The sequence below is a fragment of the Marmota marmota genome, unplaced genomic scaffold (genome assembly GCF_001458135.2).
Source record: "Marmota marmota marmota unplaced genomic scaffold, marMar, whole genome shotgun sequence".
NCBI lineage: Eukaryota > Metazoa > Chordata > Mammalia > Rodentia > Sciuridae > Marmota > Marmota marmota.
In genome coordinates, this window is record NW_025999895.1 from 5940697 (window position 1) to 5961361 (window position 20665).

The 20665-nt window shown below is 52.6% G+C and overlaps 1 protein-coding gene, 1 long non-coding RNA gene and 1 other non-coding gene across 4 annotated transcripts; 1 reads left to right on the forward strand and 2 right to left on the reverse strand.

Annotated features, from left to right (window-relative positions):
- Positions 1-1755: 1755 nt before the first annotated feature.
- Slc16a5 (solute carrier family 16 member 5) lies at positions 1756-13026 on the reverse strand. Of its 2 annotated transcripts, none has more exons than XM_015504212.2 (4): positions 12565-13026; positions 9088-9231; positions 4980-5789; positions 1756-3857 (listed from the first exon to the last, which is right to left on the reverse strand). In XM_015504212.2, exons 1-4 carry the CDS (start codon positions 12761-12763, stop codon positions 3610-3612), a joined length of 1401 nt encoding a protein of 466 aa, XP_015359698.1. In that variant the 5' UTR covers positions 12764-13026; the 3' UTR covers positions 1756-3609. The 2 variants fall into 2 exon arrangements, with proteins under 2 accessions (XP_015359698.1, XP_048653851.1); XM_048797894.1 differs by lacking the exon at positions 12565-13026 and adding an exon at positions 9676-9929.
- Positions 11016-18395, forward strand: LOC125614995. Its single transcript, XR_007345566.1, has 5 exons — positions 11016-11148; positions 11583-11675; positions 12556-12668; positions 14981-15133; positions 18245-18395. It is a non-coding gene; the product is annotated as an uncharacterized LOC125614995 (long non-coding RNA).
- Positions 18396-20457: 2062 nt separating this feature from the next.
- LOC125615004 lies at positions 20458-20561 on the reverse strand. The gene has a single exon (XR_007345572.1). It is a non-coding gene; the product is annotated as a U6 spliceosomal RNA (small nuclear RNA).
- Positions 20562-20665: the final 104 nt, after the last annotated feature.

The following is a 20665-nucleotide window of genomic DNA, read 5'->3' on the forward strand; positions in this document are numbered from 1 at the left end:
GACCCCGGGGGCGGGGCTTCCGCTGAGTTCCGCCGAGTGCGTGCGCCTAGCGCTGCCCCCGGTGCTGGGGCTGCTGCGGTTGGGCATCGTGCGGCCGTGTACGAGGCTGCGTGGTGGGAGGCAGGTGGCGCCTCCAGGGCGCTTGGGAGCGCGCACAAGTCGAAGCCCACGCGGCTTAAGCACGTCCATACGCCCCACGCCCGCCTTCTCGATCCTCTGGAGCGCGGGGGTCGGCTCTCTGCGCCCCCATAGATCTGTTGCCCTTACGGTGGCCCCTCCAACCCCCAAACCCCCGTCGGGACCCGTGAGGATCCGCCACCTCTGGCCAGAAATCACGGGGACTGGGTCAGTCCTAAGGCTCTTTGTCAGCCAGGCGCAGCGGGGCAGCAATGACGAGCCCTGAAAAGCGCCTCGTTTTGCACAGAGGTACAATTCTGGATATTTTGGACGCTGGAGCCGATTGACCTGATTCCTGTCAGGGGTTTTCGGGGAAGTTTGTGTGATGGGGGTCTCATGATCGCAGATGATAGGTCTTGTGGTGGTAGAGGTTTCGTTTGTGAGCTTTCTGAGGACAAGGGACCGTGTACCTTCAGCTCTGAGCCTGCCTTAAAGCAGAGTGGCCTCCACACTCTGAGGTTTAAGATCCCTGTGATCGGCCTCTACATGACACACAGCCTCAGGGCAGGGGTTTTGACCTCAGTCTGGGTGGTTGGGTTCCCTGGGTGCTCAGTGAGGGCTCCAGGCCTTTGGGCTTCTGTCGGGAGCCTGTGCAGGCTCAGGGAAGTGCATCTCAGCTCAAGGTGGCCAGGGCTCTTCTCTGCCTCTCCCTGGACAATAGAAGCAAAGGCCTGGAGTTCAGGCCTGAAGGTGAGCCCCACCCTTCCTCCAGGAATTGTCCCAGTTTCCATGTAATCAACTGAGTGGGTTCTGGAGTCATGTGGGTCACTCCAGTTTCCCTTTTTTATGTTTGGTTGCTGGGTTTGCTCTCCACTAAAACACTCAGGGGTCACTCCAGGGGAATGGGCTAATTGGGCTGCGGGAAATAACCACACAAGAGACAGAAATACTTTTTTTTTTTGGGGGGGGGGGTGCTGTGCCTGCTCCTCTGACCTTAAGGGTCTACAGAAAGAGAGAGAGAGAATGTGCTGACCCCTTTTATTGAAGAGAAGCTATTCAAATAAGGCAAGGGGTCATGTTTCAAGGGGCTGAGTCTAGCTTCATGATGTCTGCTATCAGCAGGTTTACTCACATCTAGGAAGGCCACACCCAAGGGCACAGTAAGAGAAGGGGACATACAAAAGGCATTTCCATGGAACATTCTATCCTAAACAGGGCAAGGGGTAATATTACAAAGGAACAGGTGAGCATAGCTCCACCCATGGGGCTGTAGGAAGGCACATTCATGCACGAGACACAGTCACCCTAGAAGACCAAGGCTATCCAGCAGCTTGACCAGTGACCACCGCTGGCCACACCGCTCAGCAGGGGAGTCAGACCCAGTCACGTGCTAGTCAGCCTCCCACATTTGGTCTTGTCCTCTTCCTAAGGCTTCAGGGACCCTCCTCATGAAAGAATTCTTAGTCCTTGGTTTTGGGCTGATGACAGCGACCAGGTCTTATTCCTCTACCCAGTCTGTGGCACAAATAGATTTTTGTGTGTGTGTGTGTGACGCTGGGTATTGAACCCAGGACCTTATGCATGCAAGATGCAAAGCAAGCACTCTACCAGCTGAGCTATATTCCCAGCCCCACAATAGATGGTTAATTAATATTTTCTTATTTATTGGACCATTCCACTCCTCTTGGTTTTTTGCTACTCTTGTGTGGAGACAGGAGAGGTCAGAATTCCCTATGCTGAAGGTTCCTGGATATATTTTTTTCCTTATATGTTTTCAAGAAGTGGACCATTTAGGAGATACACAGCATCTCAAAACTTGATGGACCTACCTACCAGCCACACTTCTCTTCTTCACTCAGTTGAGATGGAAAAATGTATCCCTTCAGAACACAAGCTACAGCTATTGACCAAGCTCAGTTGGGTGGGAGGCAGAAAGGCAACAGGAATCTTAAGTATACTCACATAATCAGACTTTTCAGATTGGAAGAGATGTTGGCTCATCCAAGATAATCCCCTTTTTTCAAGGCCCAGAGATAAACAGTTTGCCCAAAGTCACACAGTAAATTGTGGCTGAGTCAAACCTGTATCCCAGCCCGGTGTCCCTTGCCATATCTCTGCACTACCTTCTCTGGCCATAAGAGGGCACTTGTGATGGGTCTTGGGACACCACAGCCCCAAGGATGGACGTTCAAACCAGATAGACAGGTGGAGGAGGAAGGCTGGCATCAGGTCATAAAAACAAAATAATTTTTCTTGATAAGGTTTTCTTGCTGGAGCCTGGTTGAGCCTGAATCAACAAACATGGTCCTAAGCCCAAGCAGCCCCTGCCAAGCTGGGAGAAAGGAAAGGGGAGGGAGGAAACTACTCCAGACCTGTTCTCTGCCCTTATTAGTTCAGAGTTTATGACCCACTGCAGGGAACATTTTTGTGTATAATTCAAACAAACTCTGTTTTCCTATTCCCTGGGGTACCCAGCTGGGACAAGCCTAGGCTGATGACAGCCAGTCCTAGGTGATGACTTCAGAGAAGGGCAACAACAAAGTGGGGATGGACTGGCAGCTGGCCCAGCCTACTACTTGCCCCAGAAGTGACACTTCTAAGCACCAGGGAGAAAGGGGTTCTCTGGAGTCAGGGAAGGTTACATGAAGTCTTCTGTTGCAAACAGCCCTATTTCTCACAATGGTGCACTGCCTGGTGAGATTTCGCCTCCCTGGGTCAGCCAGATGTCCTGCTTTCCCCTGACCCAGCATCACTTTTCCCACCAAGGCTATAGGGTGGGCCAAAGGAGGAGGAAAGCCCTGGAGTAACCTACTGGGATGACAAGGCACCCCTCAGGCTTTCCCAATTCTGGGACCCAAGCCAGGGATTCCCCTCCTCTCTACATAGGTACCAGGATGGACACTCCACCCAATTTTAATCTGTCTCCATCCTACATCTAGGCCCACTCCTCAGCCCTGTCTTCCACTACTGCCTGTCCCAGGGCTCCAGTCAGCCAAGCCCAGCCAGTTGTGTGGGGGCAACCACATCCACAGTCTTGGCTGCCCTGAGGGTGAAGATGGACAGGAGGGTGAGCTCTTCAGAACTGTCTGGAAGCCATGGAAAGATAAGCAGAGCTGATGTTGGAGGTATAAAGGTTTGGCGTGAAGGTCCAGTGTGCTGGGTTGTAGGAATGTCATTCATGGCCCACGGCACACTGAGCTTAATTGGCCCTGATGCATGGAGCAGGGCTCAGACCCACCTTCTGGGCCCAAGGAGGAAAGCCCATTCCTGGTTTCTGCTGACTGGAAGGAACTTTGTGTCTTCAGAGACTGGCCTCCAAGTTTCCAGGTCCTGGCTGAGTCCCAACTTGCAGAGCCTGGACAACCTTCAATCCAGGCCTCCTGAGCTATCTTCTATACCAGCACCCTTCAAAGCAGCTGGAAGCCCTGTTCCTGGGTTGAGAAAAGGTTCACTGAAGGCTCAGATGCTGGTCACACATGTGACCCTTGAAGCTCAGACACTGGTCACATACATGACCTCAGAACACAGATGCTTCTTGTGATCGTCCTTGTCTTCCAGGGTTGGATCCTTTACTGGGGTGGCCTCTGAAATGGCTCCTTTGGCCTTGGCTTCCCTGCCCCGCCACTCCTTCTTCTGCAGGGTATAGAAGCTGCCACCCATGAAGAGGGCAGCTGAGATGAGGAAGAAGCTTGACATGAAGAAAACGTAGCTGAAGTTGTTGCTGGTGTCCAGGAGGAACCCTGGGGAGCAGAGAGCAAGTTAGGCCACTGTCTGGGGCTACTACAACCCACCCCCCACACTGTAACTGTTCCTTAGTGATAGGAGGGATTTTATTTCTGACTCTGTTAGATAAGAAATTATTGCTGGCACCCACCAGGGACTCATTAGATTATTGAATGGAAGGAAGGGAGGAAGCACTAGGCCTACCCTGGCCTAGTCAGGAGTCCTCAGACTGGAAGAGAGATTTTGGGCATGACTCCCTTACCCTTGGTGTCAGGGAGCAAGGAGACAAGGCTAGCAGAGTCTGAGATGTCTTCTGAGCCTCCTCCCAGTCCCATCCTTATCCCCTCCTGGGGAGCTTCCTCCTCTTACTTGCTTGGGGAACCCCCTTGGAAATCTGGACATCTAACACACACTGTCAGAGGACTGGACAAATCTTCCCCCGTTTACTATCAAAGTCACTCTCAGCTGCCCAGCAAGCTGTCCCCCGTAGGTCTATCCTTCCAAATCATGTTTTCCTTCTCACATAAGCCACCACTGTGGTCATAACTGTCTCTTTGCTTCTACTCTTGACTCCTCCATTGGGAGGTAAGCCCCATGAGGATGGTTTTGGCCATGTGCACCCAGTGACTGGCCTGGGTGAATGAATGTCAGAGCAGGTGCTCTCTTCTGCATTTTTGCAGTCTTCATTGTGGCTCAGAGAAGGAAAGTGACTTGTTTGGGTCCCACAGGTAGGGAGTAGGGGAACCAGGGTGCTAATAACAGTAAGTGTGGGCCCAGCCCTTATGCACTTGGCTCTCTACTAAGTTCTTTACTGAGAGCCTCACAGCAAGCCCATGAGGCGGATCCTATTATCATTCCCACTTCTCTGAAAAGAAAACAGAGAGGAAGGTGGAGTCAGGTCTAAGTCTGGTGTGCAAATCCATATTTTCAACTCTTCGTACCCTGTGTGCTAGGTGGGGAACAGGCTATAGCACAGTTCCTGGGTGCCTGGGGTAAAAAGAGTCCCAAATCCCTGCCCTTGGAAATGAGAGTGGACTAGGACCACATCTGTCTGGACTGTTCCCCTTTGCCCAACCCCATACTCTCCCCACCCAGCTCCCATCTGGGCACACCTGGCTGCCCTCCCTCCCAGGGCTTACCAGCCAGTGGCGGGGAGATGAGGGAAGCGATGCCACTTAGGATGGTGAAGAGGCCCAGGGCGCTGGGGAACCGATCCATGGGGACAATGTCCATGAGGACCTGGAAGATGAGGATGCCAATGCCACACATGGACACGCTGTACACCAGGCAGTAGCCCACCAGCACGCGGAAGTCCGCGGACACTGTGCACACCAGGTTGGTGAGCCCGTTGAGCAGCACTGCCAGGCTGAACAGGTACTTGCGGTAGCTGGCAAATCTCTTCCGGCCTACCACCAGCCCCGCTGTGGGCCGCAGGAAGATGTTGCAAAAACCGAAGATTGAAACAAGCAGGGCCGCCCTGTCCTCGTCTACCCCATGCCACCTGGCATATGGGACCAGGAAGACATGTGGCAGCAAGAAACCTAAGCTCATCCACGTCACTCCCAGTGTATACACGCAGTAGCCCGTGTTGTGCCACAGGATGTCAAAGGCCAGGTGGTGCCGGATGATCAGACCACACGTTGCCAGGCAGCCACGGGCAGTTGTCTTAAAAGGTGGAGCGGGAGTTGCTGTGGTCTCAGGGGCTGTGTTGGTGGCCACGGGCCTCATGATGGCTCCACAGACACAGCAGTGGAGAAGGACCCCGCCGATGACAAGGAAGGTGCCCCTCCAGCCCAGGTCTTCCAGGAGGTAGTTGGCAAATGGTGGCCAGAGGGTGACGCCCAGAGAGACACCCATGGAGGCCAGTGCATTGGCCAGCACCCGCCGGCGGACGAAATAAAAGCCCAGCATAGTGATGCTTGACTGGAAGCTGAAGCACATGCCCAGGCCTGCAGGGTGAGAGAGGCGACAACTCAGGGTGTTCCGGGGCCTTCCACCTGCATCCAGAGTGGCCACGTCCCACATCTGCCTCCTCACTTTTAGCCCAGACTGACTTCCAAGTTCCCATGCACTGAAGATGGGGTCTGCCTGTCTCTCCACCTCCCTGTAAGCACCCCACCCCTCAGGTCTGCCCTCCCTGGGCTTCCAGTGGCACCCCACTTAACACCTTCCAAACACTTCCCGTCACACTTGGAAAACATCCAAAGTATTTACTACGCCCTGGCAAGCTCTGTGCAGTTTGGCTCTGGCTCACCTCTGGGATGCCATCTCAGGCCACTCCCTGTTGCTCACCAGGATCAAGCCACATCAGCTTCTTTCTCTTCCTCTGGATACCAAGCTGCTCCTACCTTAGAGAATTTGCAGTTGCCATCTCCTCTGCCTGGAATGTTCTCTACTCAGACATTCCACTTGCATCCTAGCTCAAAAACTACTCCCTCCTGCCTCCTCACCTGCTCTGTTCCTGTTTAGCTGTGCTGCTAGAGACAAAGTTCAAGATGACGCATGACCACTGGCCCCTAATGGGCCCTTGGGCAGCTCCTAACAACACTACGGGCTTCCTTGGTCATTCACTCATCTTCCCCCTCTAGGTGACCATTTGGGCCTCTTCTTCCTCTGTGTGTTCCAACACCTCTTCCCCAGCCTCACACTGGGATTATGACCCACCCATGCAGTCAGAGGCCAACCCTCTACTTCTCCCTGCAGCTTGTCCACTCAGACACATGTCCAGCAATCCCCCTCTCTTCTGCAATACCCTTTCCTCCCATCTTTACTAGATCATTCTCCTTTATTGTATTTCCCCTATTATTAAAAAACCAAACCCTTTTGATGCCACAACTCCTTTTGGGTTCTAGCCCATTTCTTTGGTCCCTTAACATAGAAATGCTGGAGAAGGAGTTGGGGATGTAGCTCAGTGGTAAAGTGTGTACTTAGCATGTGCAAAACCCTGGGTTTGATTCCCAGTACCACACACACAAAAAGGAGTTGTGTTCTTTCAGTGTTGCATGCCTATAATCCCAGCTAATCAGGAGGCTGAGGCAGAAGGATCATAATATTGAGGCCAGCCTAAGCAGTTTAGCAAGACACCATCTGAAAACAAGAATTAAAAAGGTTGGGCCAGGGGGGCTGAGGATATAGCTCAGTTGAGCTTGCTTCATATGCGCAAGGCCCTGGGTTCAATCCCCAGCACCACATACACATACACACACACACACACAAAAAAAGGTTGGGCAGGGTGCCATGGCACATGTCTGTAATCCCAGCAGCTCAGGAGGCTGAGACAGAGGATCACAGGTTCAAAACCAGCCTCAGCAAAAGCGAGGCCCTAAGCAACTCAGTGAGACCCTGTCTCTAATTAAAATACAAAATAGGGCTGGGGATGTGACTCAGTTGTGGAGTGCCCCTGAGTTCAATTCCCAGGACCAAAAAAAAAAGATTGGTTGTAGCTCGGTGGTAGAGTGCTTGCCTAGCATGAGTGAGGCCCTCAATACCATACACACACAAAAAAAAAAAAAAGAAAGAAAGAAAAAGAAAAAAAGAAATGCTGTAGAAAGTTTTTGGTTTTTTGGTGGTGCTGTGGATGACCCCAGGGACTCACACATGCTAGGTGTATATCTGTTATCTTTAATCCCCTCCTGTATGCTCTTTTTTTTTTTTTGTTTGTTTGTTTGTTTGTTTTCTGTTTTTGGCGACGCTAAGGTCCAGGTATGCCAGGCAAGCACTCTCCCACTAAGCTTCACCACCACCGCCATCACTACCAGCCACTGGCTGTTTTCTTTTGGACCTGATTGATCAGACCTTGACCCTCACCTCTGCACCAGACTAGCTCTTATCAAGGTGTCCAAGGCCTCATTGATGCAGAGTTCCTCTGGCTCTCATCTCATCTGACCCTTCAGCAGCCTGGCACACTTCAGCACTCATTTTTTATTTTTTGGTTCTGGGGATTGAGCCCAGGGGTACTTGACCACTGAGCCACATCCCTAGCCATTTTTTTTTTTATTTTAAATTTTGAGAGAGGGTCTCACTCCGTTGCGGTGGCTGGCCTTAAACTTGCAAACCTCCTGCCTCTGCCTGTCGAGTTGCGGGGATTCCAGGTGTGCAGCACTGTGCCAGGAATTTTGTCACTCTGGAGAAACTCTCCTGACTCTTCTGCCTCCCAGATCACTTCTTCCTGTCCAGACCTTTGAGCTGGGGATAGCCTGGGCTCAGGCCTCTTCAGCCACCAACTTCACTCCCTCTCTGACAGGAGGGCGATGTCTCAACTCGACTTTGCTCCCACCGTGTGGGGACTCCTGAACTGCCTGCCCCAGCTCAGGTCTCTCTCTGGAGCTCCAAACTGGACCTGTCCAAACCTGAGCGTCCCATCGCGTTTCCCCCCTATAGCTAATGACTGCTCCAGTCTTTTAGCGGCTTAGGGCAAAAATCCCTTGTGTCACCTTTTTGACTCTTGGAACCTGGGGTCACCTTTGGCTCTTCTCTCTGCCCGTCACAAGCATCCAGAGACTGACTTCTCCCCATCACTTCCATCTGCTTGGAATGCTCTTACTCAGATTGCCTCAAACTAGATTCCCTCACGCCTGTTCAATCTCTGCTTTCTGTTTTGGTTTAGTGTCCCCCAAAGGCCAATGTTGAAGGTTCAGTCCCCAGCATGGTGCTCTTGGGAGGTGGAAGAAACATAAAGGAGTGGGGCCTAGTGGGAAGTCTTTGGGTCATTGGAGGTATGACCTAAAAGGGGACAGTGGGACCCCAGCCCCTTCCTTTCTTTCTCTTGCTTCCTGACCATTAGGTAAGTGGTTTTGCTCTGCCATGCTGCCTCACCACATGCCTCAAAGTAACAGGGTCAACTTGATCATGACCCTGAAACTGTGAGCCAAAAGAAACCTTTCTTCTTTATAAGTTGATTATCTCAGGTATTTGTTATAGTAACAGAAAGCTGACTCAAATGTCACCTTCTTTTTGACGCCCTCCCTGACTACGACTAGCAAACTCCCCCTGCCTGATTGTATTTCCTGCACTGGCTGTGCTAGATATTTATCTCTTGTTTCACATCTGCCCATGCCCACCCAGGGCCATGATGCCTTCACATCTTCCATCCTATCTTCTCATGCACCGTTAAGATTAGGAACATCTAAGCCTTCTTATATATCTGTCCATTGTCCATCTTCCAGTGGACTGAAAGCAGTTTCAGAGAATTAAGAGGCTTGTCCACCCTATCCACACCTGCCTGCCCCTTCAGAGAAGGCCAGTTACCTGTGATTATTCCTGCTGTAAGGTACAGCTGGCTGAGGGAACGGGAGAAGGAGCTGGCCACCATGCCCAGGCTGGCCAGCAGCCCACCCAGCATCATGGTCACTCTGCAGCCAAAGCGTCCCACCAGGATGCCGCACAGAGGTCCTGTGGGGAGGAAACAGTCAGTAGGCGGCAGCGGATGAGAAGGCCTGCAGTCCGGGGGAGAGGGTTTCAGTAGGAACTACCCAGGTGGTTCAAAGTGTACCCTCCTGGCATCTCCTACCCTGTACAGCGTGGCAGTGTGGCCCAGGCAGATCTTGGTCCTGCCCTGTGCCTCAGTTTCTTCCCCAACGGAGGGAGGGGTTGGGCTGGATGATGCTGACCCCGATAAGCATCCCCAGAGGGGCAGACCCAGGCCCTGCACTGTGCCCCTGAGACCAGTCCTGTCCAGATGAAACTGGACTGGTTCATGGCCATATCCAGGGATGTCTAAACCATGGTGGGCACTTCCAGTCCCACTTCTATGCTGCTCCCAATCCTCTGGAAGTCTGGCCATCCTCCCTCGCCTTTGGATTATGTAGTTGGGTGGGGCCCTGGACCACCTAGTACCTCCTTGCTCTGGTCTCTGGAGTGTTCTGGAGAAAATCAGGCTAGGTACCTTCTCCTCTCTCTCATAATGTCCAGCCACCATCAAAATCCACTCCTAGGGCTGGGGTGTAGATCAGGAGCAGAGTGTGCTTAGCATACACAATGCCCTTGGTTCAATCAAAAACAAAAAATGCCCCAAACCCCGACCTAGGCTCTACTTAGCTCTATGTGGAGAGGGCCTGCCACTCTATCCCAGTGGGTTTTTTTTTTTTTTTTTTTTTTCCGGCAGTACTGGAGATTGAACCAGAGGGTGCTCTACCACATCCTTAGCCCTTTTTATTTTTAAAAATTTTGAAACAGGTTCTCATGGAGTTGCTGAGGCTGGCCTTGAAGTTGCAATCCTCCTGTCTCAGTCTCCCAAATTGCTAGGATTACAGGTGTAAATCACCACACTAGGGCCCCAGTGACTTTTTTTTTTTTAAACCAGCCACACCCTGCCAGGTAGAAAGCAGCTAGTCCAGCCTGCAGATCCTGGGGAAGGATTTGGTTGCCTACCTGTCCTCCCGCCCACCCTACACTTTCACCCTACACTGGCTCCTCTGCTAAGGCCCTATAAAAGCCAAACCCTCTTGGGGGCCAGATGCCATTTGCCCCCATGACCTGGCTCTGCCAAGGCCCTATGAAAGCCAAACCGTTGTGGGGGCCAGATGCCATCTCCCTCAAAAAATGTTCCCCTCCGGTGCTGAATAAAGCATCACTGGTCCATGAGGTGTTCCTCCATTTCTTTTCTTTTCTTTTTTCTTTCTTTCTCCTTCCTTCCCTCCAGGCTCCAGCCCTTGCAGCCTCCTCTCTGCAAGAAGCCCTGGGNTCCTTCCTTCCTTCCTTCCTTCCTTCCTTCCTTCCTTTCTTTCTCTTTCTTTCTTTCTTTCTTTCTTTCTTTCTTTCTTTCTTTCTTTCTTTCTTTCTTTCTTTCTGTCTTCTCTTTCGTGCGCTTTCACTGGGCACGTCGTAGGGGCCACATTCACACAGTGCCCTGCCCCCAAGCACACATAATGGAGCTTCTCCAAATTACTCTCCCAGAGTACAGCCAGAGGGACAGAGAGAGCGTGTGTGCATGGAGTGGTGCGAGGGGGCATGTGGTGTGAAACAGTGAGGCATAAGAGCAACGGTGAGCTAGCAGCCTGACCCAGCAGTCAGGAGGAAGCTGTGGCCCGCCATCCACCCGCTGCGCAGGGAAAGGCAAGGCTGCCGGTGGGTGTGACCGCTGGTCCTTGCTTCCTTCCTGCCAAGGAGACTTTGGCCTGACAGGGAAAGGTGACTTTGGGAAAAGCCCTGAGTCACTGACTAGGGGGTGGGGCTGGGGTGGGGACCTGGAGGCAGGTGTGTCCCTGCAGGGGCCACTGCTGTTTCCCCACTCCCGCCTTACTCCACTACCGGGGAAAGCCTTGCACTTGGTACTTACTGCTTTCCTCACCTCTAAGACGTGTGGGGCAGGTGAGCCAAAGGATGATGATGCTTTTGTTCAAGTTTAAGGTTTCTACACGACTCAGACTGAGTATGGGCTAAAGATTGTGTGTATGTGTGTGTGTGTGTGTGTGTGTGAGAGAGAGAGAGAGAGAGAGAGACAGACAGACAGACAGACAGACAGACAGAAATCTCACACTGATGGAGATATTGGTGCTCTGGGCTGCAAGGCCTAAAGCTGGATGGGGAGTGGCCGTCCTCATAGGATTCCTGATCCCCAGCCTCTGGCCCAGGCCCTTCTCTACCTGCATGAGAAAGAAAGATTCCCACTGCCCACTCCAAACTTGGGTCATGCTGAGTGGGCCAAGCATGACCTGTCCCCTTGCCCTGAGTCCAAGCTTGGGGCAGCAGATTCAGGGGTCATTTTGGAGGGTGCTGATTCCTCCTGGTCTCCTCACTCCCAGTGCCAGGAAGGGAAGGACCTGGGATAGCAAGCAGGCTGCTGGTGCCAGGTAGAGGGAGTGGCAGAGAGGGACGCAGGAGCCAGGGCTGCTAAGGTAAGCAAACAGGCACCCAGGAGAGCTCTGTGGGTGGTCGGGTCTGGATCCTGTTGACCAGTCACCCTCCCACTGGGGTTGCCATCTGTGGAGTATCCCTGGAGAGCTCCCAGGAGTCCAGGGCAGGACCTGCACCCAGGGCTCCCGTGAGAACCCTGCTGGGCACTTCCTGCCCTGCCTCCATCACTGGGGTCAGGGTGAGGCGGGCACATTCCTGGAGCTGTCAACCAGGCTCTGCGGCCTCTGAGCAAGGAGCAGGGAAAGTGGGGATGACCTTCCCTCCAGGCTCCAGCCCTTGCAGCCTCCTCTCTGCAAGAAGCCCTGGGGAGAGGGGGGGTCTTGGCCTGCCCAGTCTTGTTCCTGGCATCGTCCTTAGGTCCCTCTTCCCATCCTGAAGCCCTGAAGAAGGTCTATAAAATACTAATGATTCGCAGCTCCGTATGTTTCCCTGGAGCCCACGTGGTCTTCCCTATCATCCCATGCAGCGGCTGTGAAGGATGCGGGGTGTTACCTCCATGTAGCAGAGGGAGAAAAGATGTTCCAAGAGATAGTCCAGCTGCAACATGGTGGAGCCATGTCTGCTGGCCCCAGTCTGGTGCTGAGCGCCCCTGCATACCTACAGTCTGGCTCAATCCTCCAAGGGCCACCAAGAGGACTCTCTAGGCTCTTGGCTGGCTTTGCACCTCAGGTGCCTCCTCATTCTCCCCATCCCCAGTCCAATCTCCTGGGGACACTACTCAGTCCAACCTAATTACAGTCGGGGGGGGGGGGCAGCCTGCTGAAATTAGATGAAATTTTAAGAAGGTACCCAGGAGAGAAAGCTTCTGTGACTTCCTCCCCATCCCAGGCCCCTTTTGTCTCCACCTCACCCCATCCCCAGGCTGCTCACCCCCAGCATGGAGCATAGCCATCAGGATGGAGGGGAACCAGGAGGTCTCACTGTTGCTGGCCTGGAAGTCTCGCTGCAGGTCGGTGAAGAACACGCCTATGCAGGTAGGGAAGGCCAAGGTGAGAGCCTGGGTCACCAAGGAGGCCAGCAGTACCACCCAGGCCCAGCTGCCGTCCGCGTGCTCCAGAGCCTGGGGCATCCTCTTCTACCAATACGGCCACAGTCCTGTTCCGCCTAGTGACCACTGCCTGGAGAGGGGATAGATGGAGCCTGGTGGTGGGCAGGCTGCCAGCCCTCCCTCAACTCACTGCCGTCTTCCCCGGGTGGCTGAATCTGTCTCTTCCTCATGCTGCAGCACCAGGTATCACAGAGGGGCACCACCCCCTGGGAGGTGGCTAGAGGCCATACCTTGGCCTCGGCATCTCCTTTCACCCACTTCCCAGAGACAGCCTGGCACGAGGAGGCAGGAAGTGCTGTAGGGGTGGGGCAGGCAGTGACCAATGGCACCAGGCTGCTAGGTAGAATTCTTTCCAGTAGTTATGTCACCTGGCGGTCAGCAGGTAGAACCTCCTGAGACCACTCAATAAATACTTATGAGCAGGATTGAGCAGGATGCAGGTGGTGCCTTGGTAATCCCAGTGACTTGGGAGGTTGAGGCAGGAGGATCACAATGCTAGGCCAACCTGGGCAACTTAGGGAGACCCCATGTCAAAATAACAACAACAACAAATATATATCTATATATATATATATTGTACCAGGGTTACTTAACCACTGACCCACATCCCCAGCCCTTTTCATTTTTATTTTATTTTATTTATTTTTTTTATTTTGAGACAGGGCCTCACTGAGACTGGCCTCAAATGTGTGATCCTCCTGCCTTGGCCTCCCAAATTGCTGGGATTATAGGTATGCACCACCACGTCCAGCCAAAATTTTAAATGTGGCCTAATGGTACAGCACCTCTGGGTTCAATCCCCAGAAACAGAAAAAAGACAAAAAAGCACTGATAAAGTGCACTTCTAGGGCCAGTGAAATCCTAATGTCCCCATAGGTGCACACAGATACATTTTCAAGCATTCTTGACCAGGCTTCCTAAATATTGACATAGATTTTCACAATGCCACATGAATTGCCTAAGTTCATTGTCAACACTGCTGGGAAGGCCAGGGTGAATGGGCAGGCACTGAGTGTATGCAAGGAGTACACAGTTTGGCTTGACAAGGGCGTGTGACTGGTGCTGACCTGCAGCTTTTAAAGATAAGGCAGGAGGTTCACTCCAAGGCTACAAAGAGCTCAAGGCCAAGAGTCAAGTTCCATGATCTGTTCAGTAATGATCTGCCACCTGCAAAGGCTCTTCTGTCACCCCTACCACACATACACACACACACAGAGCCACACAGGCATGGATACACACAGTCACACACAGACACACACAGGTACACAAACTCATATGAAGACACACACTCACATAGACACACATAGAGAATTCCAGACACACAGACACATACGTCACTGACATGTAGACACACATGGTCACACACACTATGCAGCCATATGTACTCATCCAGAGGCACACAAGTAGGTACACAAACACATTGGCAGTCACACACACAGTTACACACAGAGATAAACACACACGTGTGCACACACACTCACATCTTTGCTCTGAAAGAGCGAAGCCGGGCATACCTCGTTCAGCACCACTGCCCAGCTCACTGCTCCCATCGGAGGAGCCTCTGCAGTTCCTCCTGACTCACTTCCTGCTCCCTGCCTAGGCCTCGGGATCTCACCTACGCTCAGGCCTCTGGGCTGCGACAGGTAGGGAGGGAGCAGCCTCTGCCTCAGGTAGGACCTCAACCTGCTGGTCCTACAGCCCTCCTCCCTTTGGCCCAGGGCCTTAGGAGGATCCCAAGCCCCAGAGAGATATTTTTCTTTTCTTTTCTTTTTGAGGTGGTGTCTTAAACTCCTCAAGTCATCCACCCACTCAGCACCCCCAGGTTTAAATTTAAAAATAAATGTATATTTATTTTTAAGAATATTGTTTTAGTTATAGTTGAACACAATACCTTTATTTTATTTATTTATTTTTATGTGGTGAGGATCAAACCCAGTACCTCACACGTGCAGGCGAGTGCTCTGCCGCTGAGCCCCAGCCCCAGCCCTGGGCCCCTGGGTTTTAAAACAGCATCAAAGCTGCTCACACCAAGCTGTCTTCTTCAAGGTTCCAAACCTCTTCCCTCCCAGAGGGCCCCAGAACACCTGCCCAGGTAGGAAGCACCTTACCACAGTCTCAGGGTGTGAGCTGAGCGTGTGTGAGCCTGTGGGTGGGGCAGGGCGTCTCCTGCTCCCCTGGGCCTGCGTGGCACACTCAGCTCTAGAGACATCCCAGCCCTGTCTTCCTCTGGTGGTCCAGGTCGGCAGCGACAGGTGCCTCACGTGGGGCTCCTCCAGTAAACTGGTTCTTACCTCTCCCAAGAGCTCTGTTCCGCCAGCAAATGGTAAGGCCCCAGGTGCTGCTGGATTCCCTGGTGCAGCCCCAGTGCCACGTTCCACAGCCTCTCCTCAGGTAGGACCTCGACCTGCCTCCCCTACCTACCGCCTACCTACCGCCCCTCCGACCTACCTTCATACCCAGCACCCACCAGCCTCGGGCTCCGCCTGCCCCTCCCAGCTTTCTCTCCTCACCGACCTGCTCTGGTCCTTCTTGTTCTTTCTTGTCTTGTTCCCTTGGGGGAGAAGGCTTATGAAATTGTCACTTTCCTAAGCATCCTTTTTGGGGACTTTGCCCATGCCACTGGGATCTTTTCTCTGTCATCTTCCCCCATACCTGTCAGTGGGGGGGGGCTGGCTCCTTCCTGGTGTCTCCTCTCCCTAGGTCTCTGGAGGCCCGATCCTGGGGTGCAGCCTACACAGCAGAGTCAGGGGACCCTTTGCACTTGACTCAGTTTGTACCCACAGGGAGCTGTGTCCCAGCTCTGAGGCCCCAGTCTCCCTCTGGGACCCCCTGCACACTCCACCTTCCACAAGGGGACTGTCCCTTCCCGCATTGCCAGAATTCCCTGGTCACAAGCATAGCATTTACGTCCAGTTGGTCTTCCAGTCCCCTCCCTTGGCCAGATGGTTCCTCCTTGGCTGCCAGAGAGAATCTGGTTGTCCTTCAGGATTCAGCCCTTGCAGCACCCCTAGGAGCCTTCCCTGACCCCATCGCAGGTGGGCCAGGTCCCTTCCTGTTTGCTATTCTGAATAGTGGCCTTCACATCACACTGAGGGGAGTCATCCCTTGTTCCTTTCACTAACATCCCTCCTACCCTCTTCTCACTGGGAGTCGGGCCTGCTGCTGAGCACAAAAGATCATGTCCACGTGACCCACCTGTGTTTCTGGGGGCAGACAAGCCCAGGACCAGGGGTGACCTGGCTTCCTGGAGGGCTGGTGCATTCCAGAGGACTTAAGTGGGACAGAGAAGTGCGGAGCCTGGGGGCTGTTCTCACCTCTGCCCTGGCAGGAAAGTGGCCTTTCCTTCGCACTGGGAACCATGAGTCATGGGCATTGATGGGGCAGGATTGGAACAAGGAGGGAGACAGAGCCAACACAAGGTCTGTGCTTAGCTTCTAGACGGCCATCTTAAGTGACAGCCGCCATTTTAAGGAAAAAGTTTCACTTTCCTGCCCAAGGGCCTTGCTGAGAAAGGCTCACCACTCCCTCATAACAACCCAACTCTTAGCCACCTGCGTTAGGACCCACCTGGCTCTGATTCCTGAGTCTCCCCATAAAAGTCCCAGAACCCAAGTCTGTCCTGCCTCTCTCTCCCACAGAGAGAGGGCCTTTATTTGTCAGCTCTGACAGATAAACTCTCTAGTGTATCTCTGCCTGGTCTCCGTTTTTCGTTTCTCACTCGCTGGTCTCTGGTTCCTCGCTTTCCCTTCAGCCAAGGCACTTTGGTCTCACTTCCTGTGAGTCGGTGTGAAATGGGCCACAGGAGCTGCCGACCTCAGCTCTCAGGGACACCCCACCCAGTGAGACCAGCTCCATAGACAAGTACCTTGAAGCTGGGTTTGTGGGCAAGACAAAAGCTCAGATGTTTCTGGTCCCTCATGTCATGTCACAGTCTAGTCTGTGTCTTCATCAGATGGCGGAGCCCTAAAGACATAGATGAGCAGGGTCATCAGATAACCTGATCTTCAAGGCCTTCATAATCCTTTCCCTACCTCCTTGAAGCTTGGAAGCTTCGTCACAAGGGTGAGCTGATGCTCTCAGACAGGGCCTTGGGGCCACCTATTGTCCAGAGGGGAGGGCAGCCTCTTTCCAGCCACGGTGAACAGCCCTCCTGGGAAGTACAAAAAGCTAGGCGGCCTGGTGAGCCCCGGGACCCTTCCCTCCCGAGATCTCATATTGAGCAGGCTCTGGTGCCTGGAGTCCAGGACACAGTGGGGAACAGAAGGGTTCCCACCCTTCAAGAGAGCTTGGGACTGTCAACTCCCTGAGCCTGGTCTGGGAATGGAAGGGACAGAAGTGGCTCCAGAGGTTGGGGAGCTGGGCAAGTCACCTCTCTCCTTCTCCTGCCCCCAAAGCATACCTCCTGCTGTTCCCTGGCAATGGGAACTCCATGACCTCCTCTGACTCTGATCCTAGCCTCGCTGTCCCACCGGGGATCTCCTTCCTTCTTTCCTTCCTTCCTTCCTTCCTTCCTTCCTTCCTTCCTTCCTTCCTGTGCTGGGGATGGAACCTAAGACTTCATGCAGGCTAGGCAAACTGCCACTGAACTACACCCCAGCCTAGGGATCTGGTTCCTGCCCTCTCTAGTATAGATCTTCTCTGGGCTGGGGCTCTGGGATACCCTGGGAAAAGCCTGCCTGAACCCACCTTGAACTCAAGGTCTTGGAGGTTAGGGATGGTTCCGAAGAGCACCCTCCTCAGGTGTGAGAGTTTCTAGTCACCCCAGGTCTGAGGCTGTGCAGAACCTGAAGAAGAGGAAGACCAAGTCATGTAGCCAGGAACCCTAGAGGCACTCACCTGTCAGCCGGCCTAGACTGGGATATTTGCATGTCATTAGCATGTGGTTTGCATAACCCAGAAGCACACTTTCTGGTTTCCCCACTCTAGGCTTTAGGGCGCCAGGAGTTCCCACTGAGAAGTCTTATTCTCCCTCTCCTCTTCCTCTTTCTCCTCCTTCTCCTCCTCCTCCTCTTTCTCCTCCTTCTCCTCCTCCTCTTTCTTCTTTTGTTTTGTTCTGAGGATTGAACCCAGAGGTTGGCACACACTAAGTGAGTGCTCTGCCACAAAGCTACATCCCCAGCACTTTTTATTTTTTATTTTAAGACAGGATCTTACTAGCTGCCAAGACTGGCCTTGATCTTGTGATCCTCCTGCCTTAGCCTCCTGAGTCTCTGAGATTCCAGATGTGCACCTTCTCCTGCCCCTGCCTGGCTTGAGAAAGACCTTCAAGAAACTACATGGCTGGGATCGTAACCCAGTGGTAGAGCACTTGCCTACTGGGCATAAGGCCCTAGTGCATACCAACACTACACACACACACACACACACACACACAGAGAGACTTCACCTCTCAGCGTCTTGGGTTACACACTAATCAGTTCCTAGATGAAGACTGTTCATAAGTGTGATCCTGAATGAAACTGAAAGGGGAAACTAGCTACCTCCCTTATCTCCTGCCTTTAGGTGCAGAGTAAAGGAGCATGCTCATAACATCTGCGGAACTCCACCTGTCAGGCGGCAGTGACCTAGCCCACGCGTCCCCCTTGCTGGTAGGCATGGGGCAGCCTTCCATTTTGTCCTAGCTCTGCTTGAACTTGAGTAATAAAGCATCCACTACCTCTCAGTTGAGTCCTCCAAATTCTTTGGGATCGGTAAACAGTCCGCTGGGGCATTTGCAATCTTGGGGCAGAACACAGCTGGGGTGGGGTGCGGTGGGGACAGAGGCCAAGGTGGAGGATTCCCTTCTTGCTGACTTCAGCTGCCCAGGAGTCCTTCCAATGAAAACCTAGAGCTTGGAGGCCCGTACCCACTGGCATGCAGGCAGACAGCAGTGGGGAGCAGGGCAGGCTTGTCAGGACACCTGTCACTTCCACTTGGACCCCTCTGAACTCCAGGACCTCCTGGAGCTTCTCTCCCACCCAGCCAATCCTTGATGTGCATTATTTAAAATGTATCCGATCACTGCAAAGTTAAAATAATCAAGACAGCGTGGTGCTGGGGATACCGTGACTGGAACTTCTGCCCTAGTGACAACAGAAATGCAACCAGGCGCAGGAGTAGGAACACACAGGCAAAGCTTCAATTGACAGGTTTACCTCTAGGAGAGGGGGGACAGCCTGGAGGGAGACCAGTCTGCTCCCTGAAAAGGGACAACCCTTTCCCTGGTGGCTGGGGTGGGCAGGGTCTGGCTGATGCTACCTCTGTCCTGGTTCCTCCAGGTGGCTCTGGAGGGGTCCTTATCACTCCAGTGGGCAGCATCCATTTGTTTTGTGAGGTGTTATCTATTAGACCTGTGATCCTGGAGGGGGATTCCACTCCCATGCGGTGACCGATCCCGCTTCGGGGGGCCAGTCTTGTGGAGGGCTGTGGGCCTGCAAGGCTGCGCTGTCCCCGTAATGTACAGGGCAGTGAGTGGACACCTCTGGGTGCCCCTCAAGGGGTCTGGAACAGGACATTGTAGAAACTGGAAGTGGAGTGTCCCTGCAAGTGTTGAAAATACCTTGGTGACTCTTTCCTTGCTGTCTCCAGCCTCGAAACGGGAGGAGAGACATGGGTAAATTTAGGGCCAACAAACCTTGTTTTACCAGTTTTTAGATGAACGTTCCTTAAGTGATTAATGTGAGCAGAGCTGAGCCGGAGCCTGATCCACAGGTTAAGTAATAAAGGAGACAGGTGCAAAAAGAAGACAAGGTGCCAAGCTTTATCCTGGCTTTAGTCACCCGAGGGGCATCCGCAGGCCCGAGTGAAGAGCGGGTGATTTTCAGTAAAGGCAGCCTCTCTAAGGCTCTGTTATAATCGGGGGTTTGGGCTCAGTTTTCTTTTTTTGATGCTGAGGATTGAACCCAGGGATGCTCTACCACAGAGCCCACATCCCCAGCCTTTTTTATTTTGAGACAGCGTCTCCCTAACTTGCCAAGACTGGCCTCCTATTTGTGATTCTCCTGCCTGAGCTTCCTGGGTTGCTGGGATTACAGGGGTGTGTGCGCCACAGCTCTGGGCGTGGATTCTTGGATACCACACCAAAAGTACAAATGAAAAAGGGAAAACACATCAACTAGACTCCTTCAAAATCATCACGCTTGACCAGGTGCAGTGGTACACACCTGTCATCCAGTGACCCAGGAAGCTGAGGCAGGAGAATGGCAAGTTCAAGGACAGCCTCAACAGCTGAGTGAGGCCCTAAGAAACTTAGGGAGACTGTGTTTCCAAATAAAATGAAAAATAAAAAGATCTGGGGATGTAGGTCAGTGGCAAAGTATACCTGGGTTTAATCACCCATACCCCCCCCAAAAAAAAAAAAATCAGGCTTTCGGTCTTCAAAAGATATCATCCTGAAGGTAATGGTTACCTCACAGAATGGGGGCAAATATCTGCAAATCACATTTCTGATAAGAAACTTGTATCAAGAATATAATAGAGAACTCTAACAACTCAGTTAAAAAAAAATAGCCCCATTTAAAGTTGGTCCAAGGACTCAAATAGACATTTCTCCCAAGAAGCTACAAAAATGCTTCAGGTGCACGTGACAATGCTCAACCTCGTGAGGCAACAAGAAAATGCAAATGAAAGCCACAAAAAGCTGGAACTTCACACCAGTGGGATGGCGCAGCGCTGGGCAGTCGCGCAGGAGATGCTGTGCTTGTACCCGGCTTGGAGGAACATTTTATTTTTATTTTTTAAATATGGAATACCTCGTGGATTTGTGCGTTGTCCTTGCACAAGGATCATGATGATCTTCTCTGGATCCTTCCAGTTTGTTCTATGTGCTGCCAGAGCAGCTTATTAGACAGAGGTCACTGTGTTCTTGGGTTCATCTTCTAGCTGACAATCTAAGGCATGGTGTTGGTTGTTGGCCTCCTCCTCCTCCTCCTCCTCCTCCTCCTC

What these genes read in the sequence shown, in the direction of transcription:
- Slc16a5 (XM_015504212.2), bottom strand. Translation starts at nt 12,763, where the DNA reads ATGCCCCAGGCTCTGGAGCACGCGGACGGCAGCTGGGCCTGGGTGGTA. An exon ending in GGCTATGCTCCATGCTGGGG is followed by an intron (nt 9,232 to 12,564) that starts GTGAGCAGCCTG and finishes TCCTCCCCACAG; the next exon opens with GACCTCTGTGCGGCATCCTG. An exon ending in TACAGCAGGAATAATCACAG is followed by an intron (nt 5,790 to 9,087) that starts GTAACTGGCCTT and finishes CTCACCCTGCAG; the next exon opens with GCCTGGGCATGTGCTTCAGC.